Here is a 16,509-nt window from a genome sequence, read left to right as displayed (position 1 = left end):
CATGCATGCACACACAGGTTCAGAAGTCAGTTTAATACAAAAAGCAAAGAGCACAGGTCTTGGAATCATATAAATGCATGAATCCACTGAAGAGTTCAGTCTTGACATGGTCTTGGATGAGTAAGTTTACTTTGCTGAACCTCAATTTCTATATGACCAAAATAGAGACAAGACATTTTTCACAAGATGATTGTGAAAGTTATATAAGAATCCACTTAAGGCATATAAGCATCGTGCTTAGTACATGAGAAACACACTTTAACTACCTGTTAAGTGAGTGGCTAGTAAGTGACTGGGGCCTTCTCTGTGAGCTTCACAACAGGCCCTTGTGTATGTGTACTATGCTCCTCTCAGCTCCCCCAAACCTAAACATCCTAAATAACACTTTTCTGTTTTGCCTGAACTCAAAAACATTTTTACTGTGTGTGATAAATATGTTTATCAAATAGACCTTGCTGACTTTCCTGATTTGGGATACATTAATTTATTGAGGTGCTCAAAAACTAGTCTCTTAAAATATACTCCTCCTCCTCATAAAAGCTAGTATTTACATAGAGTTTACTGTATATGAGGCAGTGTTTTAAGCACTTCATAGATCTCAACTCATATAATTTTATGAGGTAGATACCTATTATTATTCCCATTTTACAGATGAGGGAACTGAAACACAGAGAAGTTCAGTAATTTTCCCTACTTCAGTCAACTAGTAAGTAGAGAAGCTGGGATTCAAACCCACAGAGCCTGGCTCCAGAATACATGTTCTTGGGAGTTGCCATCGTGGCTCAGTGGTTAACGAATCCGACTAGGAACCATGAGGTTGCGGGTGCGATCCCTGGCCTTGCTCAGTGGGTTAAGGATCCAGCATTGCTGTGAGCTCTGGTGTAGGTTGCAGACACGGCTCGGATCCCGCATTGCTGTGGCTCCGGTATAGGCCAATGGCTACAACTCCGATTCGACCCCTACCCGGGAATCTCCATATGCTGCAGGAGTGGCCTTAGAAATGGCAGGAAAAAAAAAAAAATACATGTTCTTAACTGTTAAGCCATACCCTGAGATTCTAGATACAGTTCCTTACCTCCAGCTGTCATGATACCTGTTCGGGGTCTTGAGCATGTGCAGGGAGACCCGGGAATGACTCACGGCTGACTCTGCTCTGTTGTGATGACCTTCTCTGGCTTTGCTGTTGTAGCTGCTCTCCCTACATTCCTGTGAGAGGACATCACACGGGATTCCTGTTGCTTTTCATTTCAACCTAAGCCAACTTTTCTTGATTGACCTAAACCATAGCTTCAGCTTTCTCTGAATCCAGGACAGATGTTTTCATGCCCACTAGAGTCCATATAATTATAAACAGAGTTGCGAGGCCAGCTATGGGGTTTGGCTGTTGGTGGATACATTTTTCCCTCACATTCATCAGAGCATTGACCCTCTGGACAAAGGTACCAAGGACCTAATTCTCAGGTGATTGGTGCTCTTGGCAGAAAAGGCTTTGGCCTGAGGTATCAGAGACCTAGGTTCTGATTCTGGGTCTGTGGTTAACTTGCAGGGTGAACCTGGGCCAGCCATTTGTTCATCAAGCCCCGTTTTAGATGCTGAGTATGTTAGTTCACGTTCTCTGAGAGGCAGCTGTCAAGATGCATTTAGATGTGCAAGAGATTCATTGGGCTGGTTACCTGTGAAGGATAGTGGGAGGAAGCCAGAGAAGCGGGAAAAGCCCTCAGTGGGACACAGGACTGACACCGGTGGTGGAGAGAAGGAAGGAAGGCGGGTCAGTCCAGACTACAGTGCTGCTCTACGACAGGTTCAGCCAGGGCACTGGAAGCTCTCGAGCCAAGGTCTCCCAGGGAAGGAGTCCCACGTCTCATGGAACAGGCCTGAGTTGGTACTCCTACCATTCTTTGCCGCAGGATGAGAACAGCCCATGGGAGTTGAGAGATGCAGAGGGCCAGTCGGTCAGTTATGCTCCCCACATCAGGAGATCTGAAGGTCATGTAGTCACGGCCACCACGCTGAAGCATCAGTGATAAACAGAGCACGTGACGTTCACATCCTTAAAGGATCTTATCAAGTGGGAAGAGAGCAAAAACAAAATGTTTAAATAGTTGTAAAAAGAGTCTCTTTGAGGATGCGGGTTCAATCCCTGGCCTCGCTCAGTGGGTTAAGGATACGGTGTTGCTGTAAGCTGCAGTGTCAGTGGTGGATGCAGCTCGGATCTGGCATTGCTGTAGCTGTGGCATAGGCCGGCAGCTGCAGCTCCAATGCAACCCCTAGCCTGGGAACTTCCATATGCTGCAGGTGTGGCCCCCAAAAAAGAGGAAAAATAAATGAGCGCTTTGATGAAAGAAGACAAGGCCGTGTGATAAGGAGTGACTAGAAAGGTCAGGTGACCAGGAAAGGCCCCTCTTGGTCTTGATTTCTTTATTAGTCATATTAAAATAGTTTTCTTTTTTTCAGTTCCACTGGATATTTGTGTAGCACCTGTAATGTATATGTTTCTCATCTACCCTCGCACAGAGCTCTCGGCTTGGTGTGAAAAAGATTTGGGTTTGAATCCTGGTTGGGCATTTCCTAAGAGCTCTACAACATCAAGGCATTTTATTTCTCTGAGTATTAGTCTCTGTGTGTGTTAAATGAATATGCCAACTTTTCCGGGGTGTTGTAAACATCCGAGTTGTTGAGAGCAGCCTACGATTGGGGAAATACATGTATTTCTAATTCCTTTCACAATAGCATTGAAAAATACTTGAGAATCAATTTAGCAAAAGCCATGCAGAATCTCTATACAGAAAATGCCATTTGTGCACCTGTGATAGGGAAGAAGAATATGGTTCAGGATCAGGAGGGCCAGTCTGGTGTTTTGTCCCAAGCCTGTCAATACGGGTCAATTATGTTGTTCTCTTTCTTGCACCTTTTGGTTCTGTGTGCTGACCAGCACCTAGCCTGTTGCTTGTGCCCAAGGTATACTGAAATGAAAATGAGTATGATTTCTTACAATAAAAGTGCTTTGATGAAAAAAAGACATGAGCTCTCCACACTGGCTTTTCTTGTGATTTGTCCTCTTGGCATAAGTGTGGGCTTCATTGGTCTTGGTTTCAGCTTCCTTCTGTGTCCCTAGTGGCAATTTTATGTTAGATACCAGTATTTTGAGAGAGGACGTGATTGTGCAAACCAGAAGGAGAACTTCTAGTCTAGTTTAGGGCCTGGCAAACTTTCTTTCTACAGGGCCAGATAGTCAATACTTTAGGCTTTACCTCCTGTATGTTCTGTCATAAGTACTTAACTTTGCTGTTGTAGCATATAAACAGCCATAAACAGTATGTAAATGAATACGGGTAAAACTTTATAAAAACAGGCAGTGGGCCAGATTGGACTTACGGTCCATCGTTTGCCTGCTACTTTCATAGGGTGCCTTGGCGGGCCTACTCAGAGACATGTCCACATGATTTAGCATGGCCTTGGTCAGTGGATGAAGGATCCAGCGTTGCTGTGAGCTGTGGTGTACATTGCAGATAAGACTCGAATCTGGCATTGCTGTGGCTGTGGTGTAGGCTGGCAGCTGTAGCTCTGATTCAACCCCTAGCCTGGAAACTTCCATATGTCATGGATGCGGCCCTAAAAAGACCCCTCCCCCCAAAAAAGGTGGACAATTATTTTAAAAACAAACAAACAAACAAACAAAAACTCTCCCCTTTAGACTCAAGTGAAAAACAGCCTAAGATTGCTGAGGCATCAAGATGCAAGGTCGGGAGATGAGTAGGGAAGCTACAGATATGAAGCCAGGAGATTGTTGGGCCCCCAGGACTGGAGGCGATGGCTGAGAAAGAGCTGCTGGTGAGAAGTTGGGTCCTGCCAAGCTCTCTGCCCTGCAGTCCTCTCCTCACCACTCAGGGACCAGTTGAATCCATTTGCAGTCTCTGGTACAAACCCTGCAGGTCTGTGAACACAGTTTAAGATTTCCCACACGGGGAGTTCCCATTGTGGCTCAGCGGTAACAAACCCAGCTAATAACCAGGAGGATGCAGTTCAATCCCTGGCCTCACTCAGTATGTTAAGGATCCAGCATTGCTGTGGCTGTGGTGTAGGTCGCAGATGAGGCTTGGATCCTGCATTGCTGTGGCTGTGGTGTAGGCCGGCAGCTGCAGCTCTGATTAGACCCCTAGCCTGGGAACCTCCTAATGCTGTGGGTGTGGCCCTAAAAAGCAAAAAATACATGTATGTATATTTTCCCGCACTACATTAGCCCTGCAATGCAGAGCTGAGGGAGAACTTTGTGGAGCATTGATGTACAGGCACTGTGGCATTTCCTGACTCCCTGAGACAACCTGGCAGGTGACTATTTGTACAGATTTTACAAATGAGGACTCAGATGCAGATACCATTCCTAGGTTCCACAGCTACACTAGCTGAGACTCAGATTTCAAAATTGACGTTCCTTTCCCCAAACCACACTGCATCTCCTCAAACTACAGCTCTTTGTCAGATGATGCTGCCGAGTCCTAATTCCCTCAGCAAGCTGGAGTTTCCAGAATCCCAGTCTCACCATCCCCACCAGAAGAGTTTCGGGTGTTGTCCTTGTTATTATCGCCATTGGTTATGATGCTTGATAAACTCCCATCATGATCGTGTCTGACACTTGTGTTTTATGCTGGTACCCAGTTGTCTCTTAGTGAAAGTCACTGAAAAAGGAAGGGGAAGCTTACCTCTCATGAAGTTGGTTAGCTCAAAAACACAGTGACACGTTTTCGGTATTCTTGTGGAAAGGTCACAAGGGTCAAATGCGTCATTGACATGTGAGCTTATGGTGCCCACTAGATGGAATAATTCCCACGGGAATACTAATGGGTTCCCCAAATTTGTTCTTTCCAACTGCAGTATAAGCTCAGAGAGCAAGGACACGATTCTCTCTTTTCGATGGGCTGCAGCTCCTCACAGAGTCGCTCGGGGTCAGCACTCGTGACCCTGAGTAAACAACAGGAGGGAAGTTCCCGTCGAGGCGCAGTGGTTAACCAACCTGACTAGTATACATGAGGTTGCAGGTTCAATCGCTGGCCTCGCTCAGTGGGTCAGGGATCCAGCGTTGCCGTGAGCTGCAGTGTAGGTCACAGCTGCGACTCAGATCCTGTGTTGCTGTGGCTCTGGTGTAGGCCAGCAGCTACAGCTCCGATTCAACACCGAGCCTGGGAACCTCCGTATGCTTTGGGTGTGGCCCTGAAAAGACAAAAAAATTAAAAAAAAAAAAAAAAAAAAAAAAACAGTGGGAGGGCTCTTCGTTCTAGTTATGGATAGACTCCCTGAGCAGGACACCCAGCCAACTGAAGCCCCACTCAAAGGAGCAGGGGTACGGTCTGTCACTACCGAGGCCTGCCGTCCGTGTGGCAGGCAGGGTGAGAACAGAGCTCATAACCTGATCTGTCTCCTGTGAACAGGACAGGGCAGGATGGCTAAATATAGACCAGCGTCCAGAACCAAAAACACACGGCTCAGGCAGCCTCACTGCGTGATAACAGTTCCTTCCACCCTGCACAGCAGTTTATGTTTGGATCCTGGAGCTCTTCATTCCTCTGGCCCCTCGAGGGAAGGTTCTGACACACTGCCTGCCCTGCTGCGCTTACTGAGCAGCTCGTTCGCATCCGGGCATTTAGCAGGCGCAGGACATTGTGCTAAACACCATCGGAGACACAGAGATGGACTTCTGAGAGTTCACGGTCTCGTTGTGAAGGAGAGATGTGTGAATTCCCAACATGAAATAAACGGCCAAAGGAAGTAATATAAAAGCTTTAGAGGAAGGCATGCTTGCTTCTCGCCAGAGGCCTTTCAGCAAGCATGGCGTGGACTGTGGGCCTTCGTTTGCTTCTGTGAAATGAGATTCCCCCCCCACCTCCCCTGCCGGGAAGAGCAGGTTCTGCAAGGATGTGTGACCAGAGACTGTGCGAGTGGCCTCTGAGCCACAGCCACTCCCGCTTCCCCCTGCGCCCTTCGCAGGATCGATTTCTGCTGAAGGGTACCGAGAGATCCTATCCGCCAAGGTCAGGGTCGCTGTCGCGTCTCCGAGATGATGTTCTTTCCCAGATCCTTCCTCGGAAGGGGGATGGGGAAGCACGGCCCCGAAAGGTCTCCCAGGGTCTCATGTTACCGCCTGTCTCTGCCTCCCGTTTTTTCTTCCTCTGCTTTATAGTTTTTATAAACACTGAGAGACTTATACTTTTGAACTTGGGGAATTATTTATACTAATCTTTAGTAGTTTGAGCCAGCAAATGTTTACTTACCATGCAAATGTGAGTAGCCTTATAAACGCATGGCAGAACACCAGTCCCGCTGGCCAGTGTCCTGGGGATCAGATCTCTGACTTGACTTCCTGCGCCCCCACCGGAATAGAGAATGCGTCTTCATTCTTCCTAATGTATCTTTCTCCTGGTACAGCAGAAGGACCTCTGGACTAGGAGATCTGAGTTGTATTTATTTTATTTTATATTTTGTCTTTTTAGGGCTGTACTCAAGGCACATGGAGGTTCCTAGCCTATACTACAGCCACAGCAACTCAGAATCCGAACCGTGCCTGCAACCTACACTATTGCTCACAGCAACGCCAGATCTTTAATCCACCGAGTGAGACCAGGGATCCAACCCACATCCTCATGGATACTAGTTGGGTTCATTAATCACTGAGCCACAGCGGGAACTCTGGAGATCCAAGTTTTAACTCCGAGGTCCACGCGTGACCCACTGTGTGGCCTTGGACAAGCAGCCCTGCCTTTCTGGACCACAGTTTCTCCAGCTATAAATGAGAGATCTGAGGGCGAGGGGAGAGGGCGATGGTGGTAAGTGAGTAATTAGGGTCCCTTCTAGTTGTCATCTTCTGTGAGCTTTTGTATAAAGTGAAGACATTCTGTGTTTGGCTTTAAATATATGAATAACTTCGCTAATAATGATGTGTGTCTGAGGATTTTTGAGGATTAGTCCTTCTTAAATAATTTCAGGTTGGGATTGTGAGTTAAAGTGACCTGGATCTGTTGATCCAATTTTGCCCTCAGCACCTGTCCGCGAGCTTTTGTTTTGAGAATTCTCCATCTATCTGATTCTTGTGTTTCCATTAGCTTTCTCCAGGGACGGCTCATCCCATAGGCTCCTACCCCACTGTTTTGAGAATGCTTTCATCAGTCATCTTCTCTCCAGTTAGAACCCCCAGAATTTTGCCACCATTCCACTTCTAGGAATAGAGGATAGGATGTAACCCATGTCAGCATTTACTTAGTGTTACTGTTCACTCGTATTTCATCCCATCACACCCTCAAAAGAACCCTATCAGGTGGGTGTAAGGTTGGCATTTGATGGCATGGCAGATGAGGTACAGAGAGATGAGACTTTTGCCCAGGGCCCTGTGGTGACAGCATTTCAGAACCTGAGCTCCCCTGGATCTTTCTGTTGCACACTGTTCCTCAGGAGTTGACTGTGGGAAGATGATACGGAGGGCCAGGAAGAACATAGATGATTTCCAGTTTTGCATTTTGAGGATACAAAGGAAAAGAAATTTTTTTGGAAAAATTTGTCCTTTCATTTGGCTTTCAGAGCTTGCTTCGCCCTTGATTTTTTCAGTAGACCCTAAGCCTTCCACCTCTGGAAGGGTTAAGAACCAGCGATTGTTAAACACCAAACCAGTGGATCTGAATCTGCATCTCTGTGTAAAAATAACTCATTGGATCTTACATGGACAGCTGTAAGTTTCCCAAAGGTGACTTTGATGTGTATCCCTGATCGAATCCAAGTTCTTCCTCTTGTACATAGAGGAAGCAGGGCCCAGAAAGAAAACAGGGCATGTGGGGAGTTCTCGTCATGGCGCAGTGGTTAACGAATCCGACTAGGAACCATGAGGTTGCAGGTTCGGTCCCTGCCCTTGCTCAGTGGGTTAATGATCCGGCGTTGCCGTGAGCTGTGGTGTAGGTTGCAGACGCGGCTCGGATCCTGCATTGCTGTGGCTCTGGCGTAGGCTGGTGGCTACAGCTCCGATTCAACCCCTAGCCTGGGAACCTCCGTATGCCGCAGGAGCGGCCCAAGAAATAGCAACAACAACAACAACAAAAGACAAAAAGACAAAAGACAAAAAAAAAAAAAAAAAAAGAAAAGAAAAGAAAACAGGGCATGTGGAAGGTCACTCAGCCAGGTGGCAGCCCTTCAAGGCTAGACCCTCATTCTGTCACTCGACTCTGCCTCCTTCCTGTAAAGCGAGTACCATGCCCCTCACAGGGGCTGTGTGGGAACACGCTTCTCTACATGAGAAAAGAATTGGCTTTGAAGACAAGCATGTCTCTTTCCAATCTGGGCTCTGCCACTTTCTAGCTGTGTGACCCCAGAGCTCATTATTACTCCTCTGAGTTTCAGTCTCTCCATCCTCCCCCAACCCCCCAAAAAAACAGTGGAGGTGATAATGTGTACCTCATGGGGTAGACTAGAGACACATAGTAGGTACTTAGTAAATGGCAGCTGTGATTATTAGAGTCAATATTGTCTTTTTGTGTGTGTGGCCGCCCCATAGCATGTGGAGTTCCTGGGCCAGGGATCCGAGCCGAGCCACAGGTGCAACCTCTGCCACAGGTGCAGCAATGCTGGATCCTTGGTTATAACCCACTGCGTCAGGCCGGGGATCGAACCTGCATCCTAGCGCTACAGAGGTGCCACCAATCGCATTGCACCGCAGCAGGAACTCCATTATTGTCCTTTTTGTTCTTATTAGATCCACATATAACATCTATACAAGGTTTAGTTGTGACTAAATCAGTGGCAACAGTTCCCTTCTAAGCATCCACTAGAGCTTGGAAAGCAAATCTATACCTCTTGGCCAATCTCACGGTCTCAGCTAGTTTCATGTGCTCTCTATGCATAGGAGCAGTAAGAATGGCGAGGTACTGTGCTAAGTGCTTTGTATAAATGATCTCCAATCCTTGAAGCAGCCACACCAAGTATGGCTCTTCCCCACTGAACAACTGAGGATGGGGTTTATATAACCAGTCGAGGCCAGAGCCAGAAGTTAGCAGAGCCAGGCTCTGAGTCCAGCCTGGGCTCCATCATGAGCTTTGGTCTACCATTTTATGGGTTCTGAGACCCACTGAGGCTTGGGGTGGGGATTTGAGGGTGGGGGGTGAAGCTTAAAGGGTCATTGAGATAAGAGAAGTAGTCATTATTTGGCCAGTCATCTTTTCCAGAAACTCCCGCCAGCTGCCCCTTTCCTGCTCCTGTTATCACTAGCTGGTTGATGGCTGGGCTGAGCTGGGCTGGGCTCCTCTACTGAAATCCTTCAGAGCCTTCCTGTTCTAGAGTTTTGCAAGAAGGTGGGAGGCGTGTTTGTAGGCTGGGCAGGCTTCCCAGGGGTGATTGTGGAAAGGAAGGGGAGTGATTTTGTAGGGCCCTAAAAAGAAGCCAGGAAGAAGAGGAAAAAAATAAAACCCCGTTGAAAAGAAAACAAATTGACTCAGGCATTTTCTGGCATTATCTTTCGTCTAGACTTGGACATCGGCGCTCAGGCCAGAAGTCTGGAAATGTCCATTTTCTTCTTGCTGTGTAACTGACCTTCCTAAGGACTCAAGACACATCCTTACCGCAGGCCTGCAGCCACATACCAAAACCAGCCCAGCCATGTCCCAAATAATGTTTTCCTCTATCTGTACCGTTCTTTCCTTTCTTCAAGAGGTACCCAGGCAATAAAAACAAATCGTAAGAACATTTGATAGAAGTGCATGGGTTTATTTGCACAACCTTGTCTCATTCACCCTTTGCAGCAGCCGAGAAAGACAGACGGGCAGGCCGGAGGTCATCCTCCCAACATGACCGGAGAGGAACTAAAGCTCAGAGCAAGGCCTGTCTGCGATCTCACAGCTCGTTGTTGGCAGAGCTGGCACCAGACCCCTGTCGTGTGCCGGAGGTCCGCGCACTGCGAGGTGGAATTGCAGCCTCCCTGAGTCCCCCCCACCCCGGCCACGCATTCTTGCTTTTGTTTAGTTGCCCCTCCCACTGCCTTGCTGCGATCATGGGATGGCCCTCTGCGCAGTGGGGTGGGAGGAGGCATAGGCACCTGAAGGTAGAAGTGGAGACTGTCCCTTGCTCCGTGTACTTGAGCAAGGGCTTGGTATTTACTGAGCATCCAGCTTTCTCTTCAGAGAGGGAAGAAAAACTAAAGGTCAGGTGTATTTAACCGGATGACTGTCAGTCTCTTGCATATACTTCACATTGCAAAGGGCTTATGCACGCGCGTGTGTTAATTCACGTTATCATGTGTCACTCAGTTAAAATATCAAAGTCAGTGTTTTTTAGTATATTCACAGGGTTGTGCAGCCACCATCACAATCTAATTTGGGAACATCTTTATGACCCCACAAAGAAACCATATACCCGTCAGCAGTCACTTCCCATGCCCCATCCTTATCCCAGCCAAAAGTAACCACTAATCTACTTTCTGTCTCTCTGTATTTCCTAATTCCAGGCATTTCATAGACATGGAGTCTGGCTTCTTTTCACTTCACATAGTGCTTTCCAGGCCTATACATGTTGTAAAAGGTATTTGTACTTTCTTCTTCTTAGTGCTGAATAGTATTCCACCGTACAATAAGCCACATTTTATTTGTCAGTCAGCCTACCGGCGTTTGGATTATTTCCTCTTTCAGCTCTTGTGAGTAGTGCTGCTGTGAACATTCATACACAAGTTGTTGTGTGGACATATGTTTTCAGTTCTCCTGGGTGTAGACCTACCAATGGAATTGCTGGGTCATATGGTGACTCTGCGTTTAACTTTTTGAGAAACTATCAAACCGCGCATGTGCTTATAAATACACTGAGATATGTTGCCCATATCATGAAATTCACCCATTTAAAGTATGCAGTTCAGTGGGTTTAGTATTTCCCACGGTTGTGCAACCATCACCAGAGTCTACTTTTAGAAAATTTTCATCAGCCCCCCAAAGAAACCCTTTACCCATTGCTGTCACTGTCCACTCCTGCTCCCCCAGGTCTCCAGGCAGCCGTGAGTCCACTTGCTGTCTTTATAGGTTTTCCTATTCTAAATCTTTTACATAAATAAAGTCACGTGATCCATAGTGTTTATCACTATTTTTTTTTTCACTTAGCACAGTGTTTTGAAGATTCATTCATGGTGTAATATGTATTAGTATTTCATTCACCTCTACGGCTGATTAATGTTACTCTGCTGTATGAATATATCACATTTGTTTATCCAGTCTCTACCTCTTTCATCTCACGGCATTCTCCCTGTATGTCTCTGTCTCTGTTTTCTCTTCTTATGAGGACACCAGTCGTTGGATGGGGGCCTGTGATGATGCAGTGCGACCTCATTTTAACTAATGACATCTGCAAAGACTCTTTTCAAATAAGGTCGTATTCTGAGGTTCCATGTGTTTAGGGGGGATACTCTTCGACCCAGTAAATCTACCAAGGAGTAATCACACGAACTCACATAGAAATCTTTTAAAGTTGCAAGCTGAAGTAGGATTTTGGCAAGGTTTAGTGCCAAAACAGCTTTGAAAGAACTTGTCTGGGGCTACAGACTGTTAGAGAACTGACCGGTTTCCTAGACATGGCTTTATGTCAGAAGGGTGGAATGCCAAGTGTCTGTGAGCCCAGCTCATCCCAACCCTTACTTCATCTTATTAACAACCCTTGAAAACCTCTCTGATTTTGACCACAAGAAACATGCGTGTGTGGATTTTTGAGCGAGGGAAAATTCTTTGATTCATTCAACAAATATGTATTGAATACCCACCCTGTCCTGGGACTGTTCTAACTACCGGGGACACAGAAGTGACTAGAACACAGAAGTGGCTAGAACTCTGAGTGCCTACAATATACAGCATTTTCTCCACCCTTTCTGCATTTCACCCCTACAACCAGCCTATGTCCGTTTGTAAATAAGGAAACTGAGACTTCTCCAGCTCTGTGAGTAAACAGACTGGGTCACAGATTTGATTCCATGGCCTGAGCCGGAGGCAGAGGCCCCCAGAGGTGAGGATAGGTCGCTCTTATTTTATGCAGACTCAAGCCCAAGCGTTCAGCAAGGAGGACATGAAGGGTGGATAGGGTGACCAGTTTGTGGCAAATGGCCCTTTCTGTCAGACTGGGGGACCTGGACTGGATTCTGAAGGTAATGAGGAGTCGTATCGAGGGAGCATGACTTACTGAGCTGTGTGCTTCCTGTGTTGAATCAACGCACGGTTATGGGGTTGTGTCACAGACGGGCTTCATTCTAGGGGTAAAACCATATCCAAAAGAAACCGTATCTCTGCCCTTACTGGGTTTATAGCATGTCTGGAGTGATGAGAAAGACACTGAGGTTTTCCTGAAATTCTGTTTGAAACGCAAGGAAGTACTGGTGAGAAACAAGATGGAAGAAATAAACAGGAAGGTGGTTTTAAAGAGAGCGGGGCTTGTGGGGCCTCCTGGGGACAGCAGGGATCCGTTGAAGAGTGTTAAGCAGGGCAGTGACCTAATGACACGACGTGGTTGTCGCGAAGCAGGGAAGGGTGATAGATCACGCCTAGGTCTCTGGCTGGGAGGACTGACTGGATGGCAGCGTTGGTGTTTTTCACTGAGGCTGAGAACGCAGCTGGAGGAGTTCTGTTTAGATCGATGAATTGACCTGCTTGTGGGGCAGTGGGATGGAGATGCCCGGCAGACGCAGGGGCATAGGACAAGGAGCCCAGGAGAGAGAAGAGAGCTAGAGAGTGAGATTGGCGAGATGTCGCCATAGAGCTGAAGCCCTGAGAATGGACAGGATGCCCCGGGCGAGCCTCCAGAGTGAGCGTGCCGTCAAAGGAGGGTGTGGGCAGGACCCTGCCGTGTGCCCCCCATCAAAGGGCAGGCTAGAGGAAGAGGGGTCCAGATCTCAGTCGGTCAGAGCTTTCCCCAGGCCGCTTCGCTGTGTTTTCTCAGGCAGCAGCTTGGGTTCAGCCCTGGCGCTGGGGCGTCTCCGTCCCCAAGCATGAACCCCCTCTCCTCTGCCATTGGAGAGTTCATCCTGCAGATCTAATGGGGTGATGAAGACATCGATCTGCTAACAAACGTCCGGTTCACTGGGAGCCTAGAGTAGGAATTCACTTCGGAAGTCAATACAGCTGTCAGTGGGACAGGTCTTCCCCCGAGGCCCGGGGCTTTTTCTGCTGTACGCTGGCAGAAGTCGTCCTGCCCGGCATCAGAAAAGACGGGAGGAATCGTTAATGCTGTGGAACATGAATGACTCATGATCCTGCCCAGGGCCAGGAGAAGGGCACTAAAATAGGTCAGATAACGGAGTGGAAACACAGCTACGTCCCCTCCGAAGTGTCGTGAATAACCACAGAAAGTCACCGTCAGCGCCACTAAAACGTAATCCCCCACTGGCTGTCCCATTGCCAGAAATTACATCTTTAAGTCTTTTTTTTTAAACAAAAAGTCTCGCTGTTCGAGTTATTATATGCGGAATGAATTTTTTGCTGGTTCTGCAAAGGTGGACTCAGACCATTCTATGTGCCTGGGCTGTATTAGGTCAGTGCTGGGACTCGGGTAACATCATCCGTCACTGTTCTTAGAAACCCGTGGGCCAGGCAAGGAAGCGGGGTGACAGTGGCTATAATGAAGCCTGGGCCACGCGCTCTTGGCACTCATTAGAGGAATGACCTCGTCCAGGAAGGTTTCAGAGAGAATATGATGTTACAATATCCTTGTGGGGTCTTAGAGTCTGTGTATGAGTTGCCAGAGGAGTCGACGTGAAATCCAGGTGGAAGGAACAGCATGAGCCAAAACAAAGACTCCTAAGAGGGGCTGGTGTGTTCACGGACTGATGAAGCTTCCATGTGCCTGGGGTTTGGGAGGAGGAAAGCAGGAAATAAGTCGGACTGTGAAAGGCCTTATGTGTTGTGCTAAGGAATTTGGACTAAGCTGAGAGAGCCAGCCCAGTGAATAATGCCTGTGGCATTATTTATTGTTTAGTGTAGCACTCTAAACTATTATCTGCCTTGAGTACCTGGCTTCCTTTCTAACACAGCAGATGAGAGTTCAAGATAAGAGTTAAGAGAAAAAAGACCCGTAGATGAAGCGTGGAGATAGGAGAGCTGGGGAGGGCGTGCGGGGCAGGTGGGAGGAGCTGGGACCTGTCTCAAGGAACAGCTGCAGATACATTTGTGCTTTTATCATTAGCGCTGTAACCCACAGTCCAGGGCCTCAGTGACTGAGTCTTCAGAAAGCAAAGCTTCGTATCACAAAGCCTGCCTAACTTTGAGGGAGGTGATGACAGCAGGAGCCACCAAGGAGAGGGAAGGCAGTGGGACTCAGTGACCTGGCTCAAAGGACAGCGTCGCACCCCTGGACCACCGATAGCCACACCTCCTGGAGGTGGGGCAGACACTGCCCAGGCTGTGACAGGAGTGGCCTCCAGGTGGCTCCAGGAGCGGTCAGAGGTCCAGAGCGAGGGGCCAGGGCCCTGGTCTCTGGGAGGGCAGAGAAGGGAGCAGGCATGTGAGGAAGAGAAGGCTGCTGCTGGCCCATTGCCTCTGCTCATAATACTTCCTCTCCCTCTGACAACCCAGTTTGGGATAAGACATCTGACCTTGTTTTTTTTGTTTGTTTGTTTTCCCATTTATAATGATTTTTAGTTTTTCCGTTGTAGCTGGTTTGCAGGGTTCTGTCTGTTTTCTGCTGTACAGTGAGGTGGCCCAGTCACACATGCATGCACACGGTCTTCTTCTTTCATGCGTAGAGTTCTCCCTCCTTTTCGCAGACTCCCTGAGGAACGTCGCCTCAGCCGGTCACGGCCCCCGCTCCTCTCCAGCGGAGCTCAGCAGCGCCGGTCAGCACCTTCTCCGAGAACGAAAATCCTCAGCCCCGTCGCACTCCAGCCAGCCAACCTTGTTCACCTTTGAGCCCCCGGGATCAAACCACATGCAGCCGGCCTTGTCCACCAGCGCGCCTCAGGAGTATCTCTACCTGCACCAGTGCATAAGCCGGAGAGCAGAAAATGCACGGTAGGTGAGCAGGAGGGACTCCAGTGGCCACGCACAGGGCCTTGTACCTTTCAATGTCTGCTTTTAATTCTAGAGACAGGGGAGTAGAGGGCTCCATCTTTCCAGGTGAGCAGATACATAACTATGAAACAAAACTTCATGGTTTTTGTTTAGGTAAGCTCCACATTTTATTGGTATCATCTGTGTTGCTAGACAGTAATAATTGGATTCCCAAGAAACTTCCCATGATCAAAAATCATACTATAAAAGTTTTTGTTAAAAAAAAAAAAAAAAAGGCATTAGGAGCTAGAGTTTCCAAATTGAAGAAAACCAAGTCAATGCACTTGTTGGCCCTAAGAGGATAGTTTTAAAATGTTTTTAAATTGTTGAATAAATCCAGGTCTCGCTTTTGCTCTAGAGCTGCACCATTCCATGCAGCAGTTACTCTCTGCATGTGGCTATTTAACTTTGAATCAGTCAAAATTAAATAAAATTGAAAATTAAGTTCCGGGAGTTCCCGTCATGGCTCAGTGGAAATGAACCTGACTAGTATCTATGAGGTCGCAGGTTCAATCCCTGGCCTCCCTCAGTGGGTTAAGGATCCAGCGTTGCCATGAGCTGTGTTGTAGGTCGCAGACGCAGCTTGGATCCTGTGTGGCTGTGGCTGTGGCTGTGGTGTAAGCTGGCAGCTGTAGCTCCAATTTAGCTTCTAGTCTGGGAACCTCCATATGCCACGGGTGCAGCCCTTAAAAAAAAAAAAAAGAAAAGAAAAAGAAAAAGAAAATTAAGTTCCGCAGGCTTAGTTAGCCATGTTTTAGGTGCTCAGCAGCCACATGGCTAGTGGCTACCGTACTGGGTAAAAGAGATACAAGACACTTTCATCATCCCACGGAGTTCCAGACCGTGGACTCCCTGCTCTGGAAGAACAGTTTTTACTTTGCTACCACCCCCAACTCTCTCCCACGGACAGAGCTGCTACATATTTTTATTGACCTTCTGTTCCCATCGTTAGAGTGAACAAAAGCACAGAGCTGGTGGGCTTTTTCAGAGCTGGTTCCCAATGGCTGCCATGGCCAGCAGATTACAAATCACATTCCTTATTAATTAATTTAGAAGGATGCAGTTTGTGTTATGAAAATGAAGGCAGAGAACTGGCTGTATTAATTATCGTGTCACGAAGTATTTTCATGCATAATCTCACTTAAACCAGTCAGACATACTGAGAGCTCTCCTGGGTAGCCCAGCTACCTCCACTTCAGGAGGATGAAACCGAGATTCACAACCAATAAATGATAGAGGTAGGACTCGAGCCCAGGTCTTCTCATTTCTGGTCCAGTACTCTTTTCTCTCCATTGTGAGAAAACTCTGGGTTTCTGAGGCATTTTCACACAATGAGCTTCCCAGCCCTCAGGTCTAAGGTTGCTTCACATGCTCATTTTCCTGAAGCAGCCTGATTCATTTGTTTGTGAACTTTGATTAGTTCAGTCCATCTGCATCAACATACACGTGAAGAGCTGAATTCTAAAAAGATAAA

The 16,509-nt window shown here is 47.5% G+C and overlaps 1 protein-coding gene and 1 long non-coding RNA gene across 3 annotated transcripts in view; both read left to right on the top strand.

Annotated features, from left to right (window-relative positions):
* The window catches only part of GAB2 (GRB2 associated binding protein 2), a 187,766-nt gene that overhangs the window by 144,928 nt on the left and 26,329 nt on the right, over window positions 1-16,509 (top strand). For both annotated transcript variants that reach the window (XR_002335549.1, XM_003129701.4), the window contains exon 3: window positions 14,753-14,996. Coding sequence is in view for 1 of the 2 variants with exons in the window: in XM_003129701.4 (XP_003129749.1) it covers window positions 14,753-14,996 (244 nt within the window). In the remaining variant the exon portion in view is untranslated. The remainder of the gene's footprint in view (window positions 1-14,752; window positions 14,997-16,509) is intronic.
* On the top strand, window positions 5,204-9,716 carry LOC110255406. Its single transcript, XR_002335550.1, has 2 exons — window positions 5,204-7,714; window positions 9,496-9,716. It is a non-coding gene; the product is annotated as an uncharacterized LOC110255406 (long non-coding RNA).

The sequence above is a fragment of the Sus scrofa genome, chromosome 9 (genome assembly GCF_000003025.6).
Source record: "Sus scrofa isolate TJ Tabasco breed Duroc chromosome 9, Sscrofa11.1, whole genome shotgun sequence".
Lineage (NCBI taxonomy): Eukaryota > Metazoa > Chordata > Mammalia > Artiodactyla > Suidae > Sus > Sus scrofa.
This window is presented reverse-complemented; position numbering and strand designations above follow the sequence as displayed.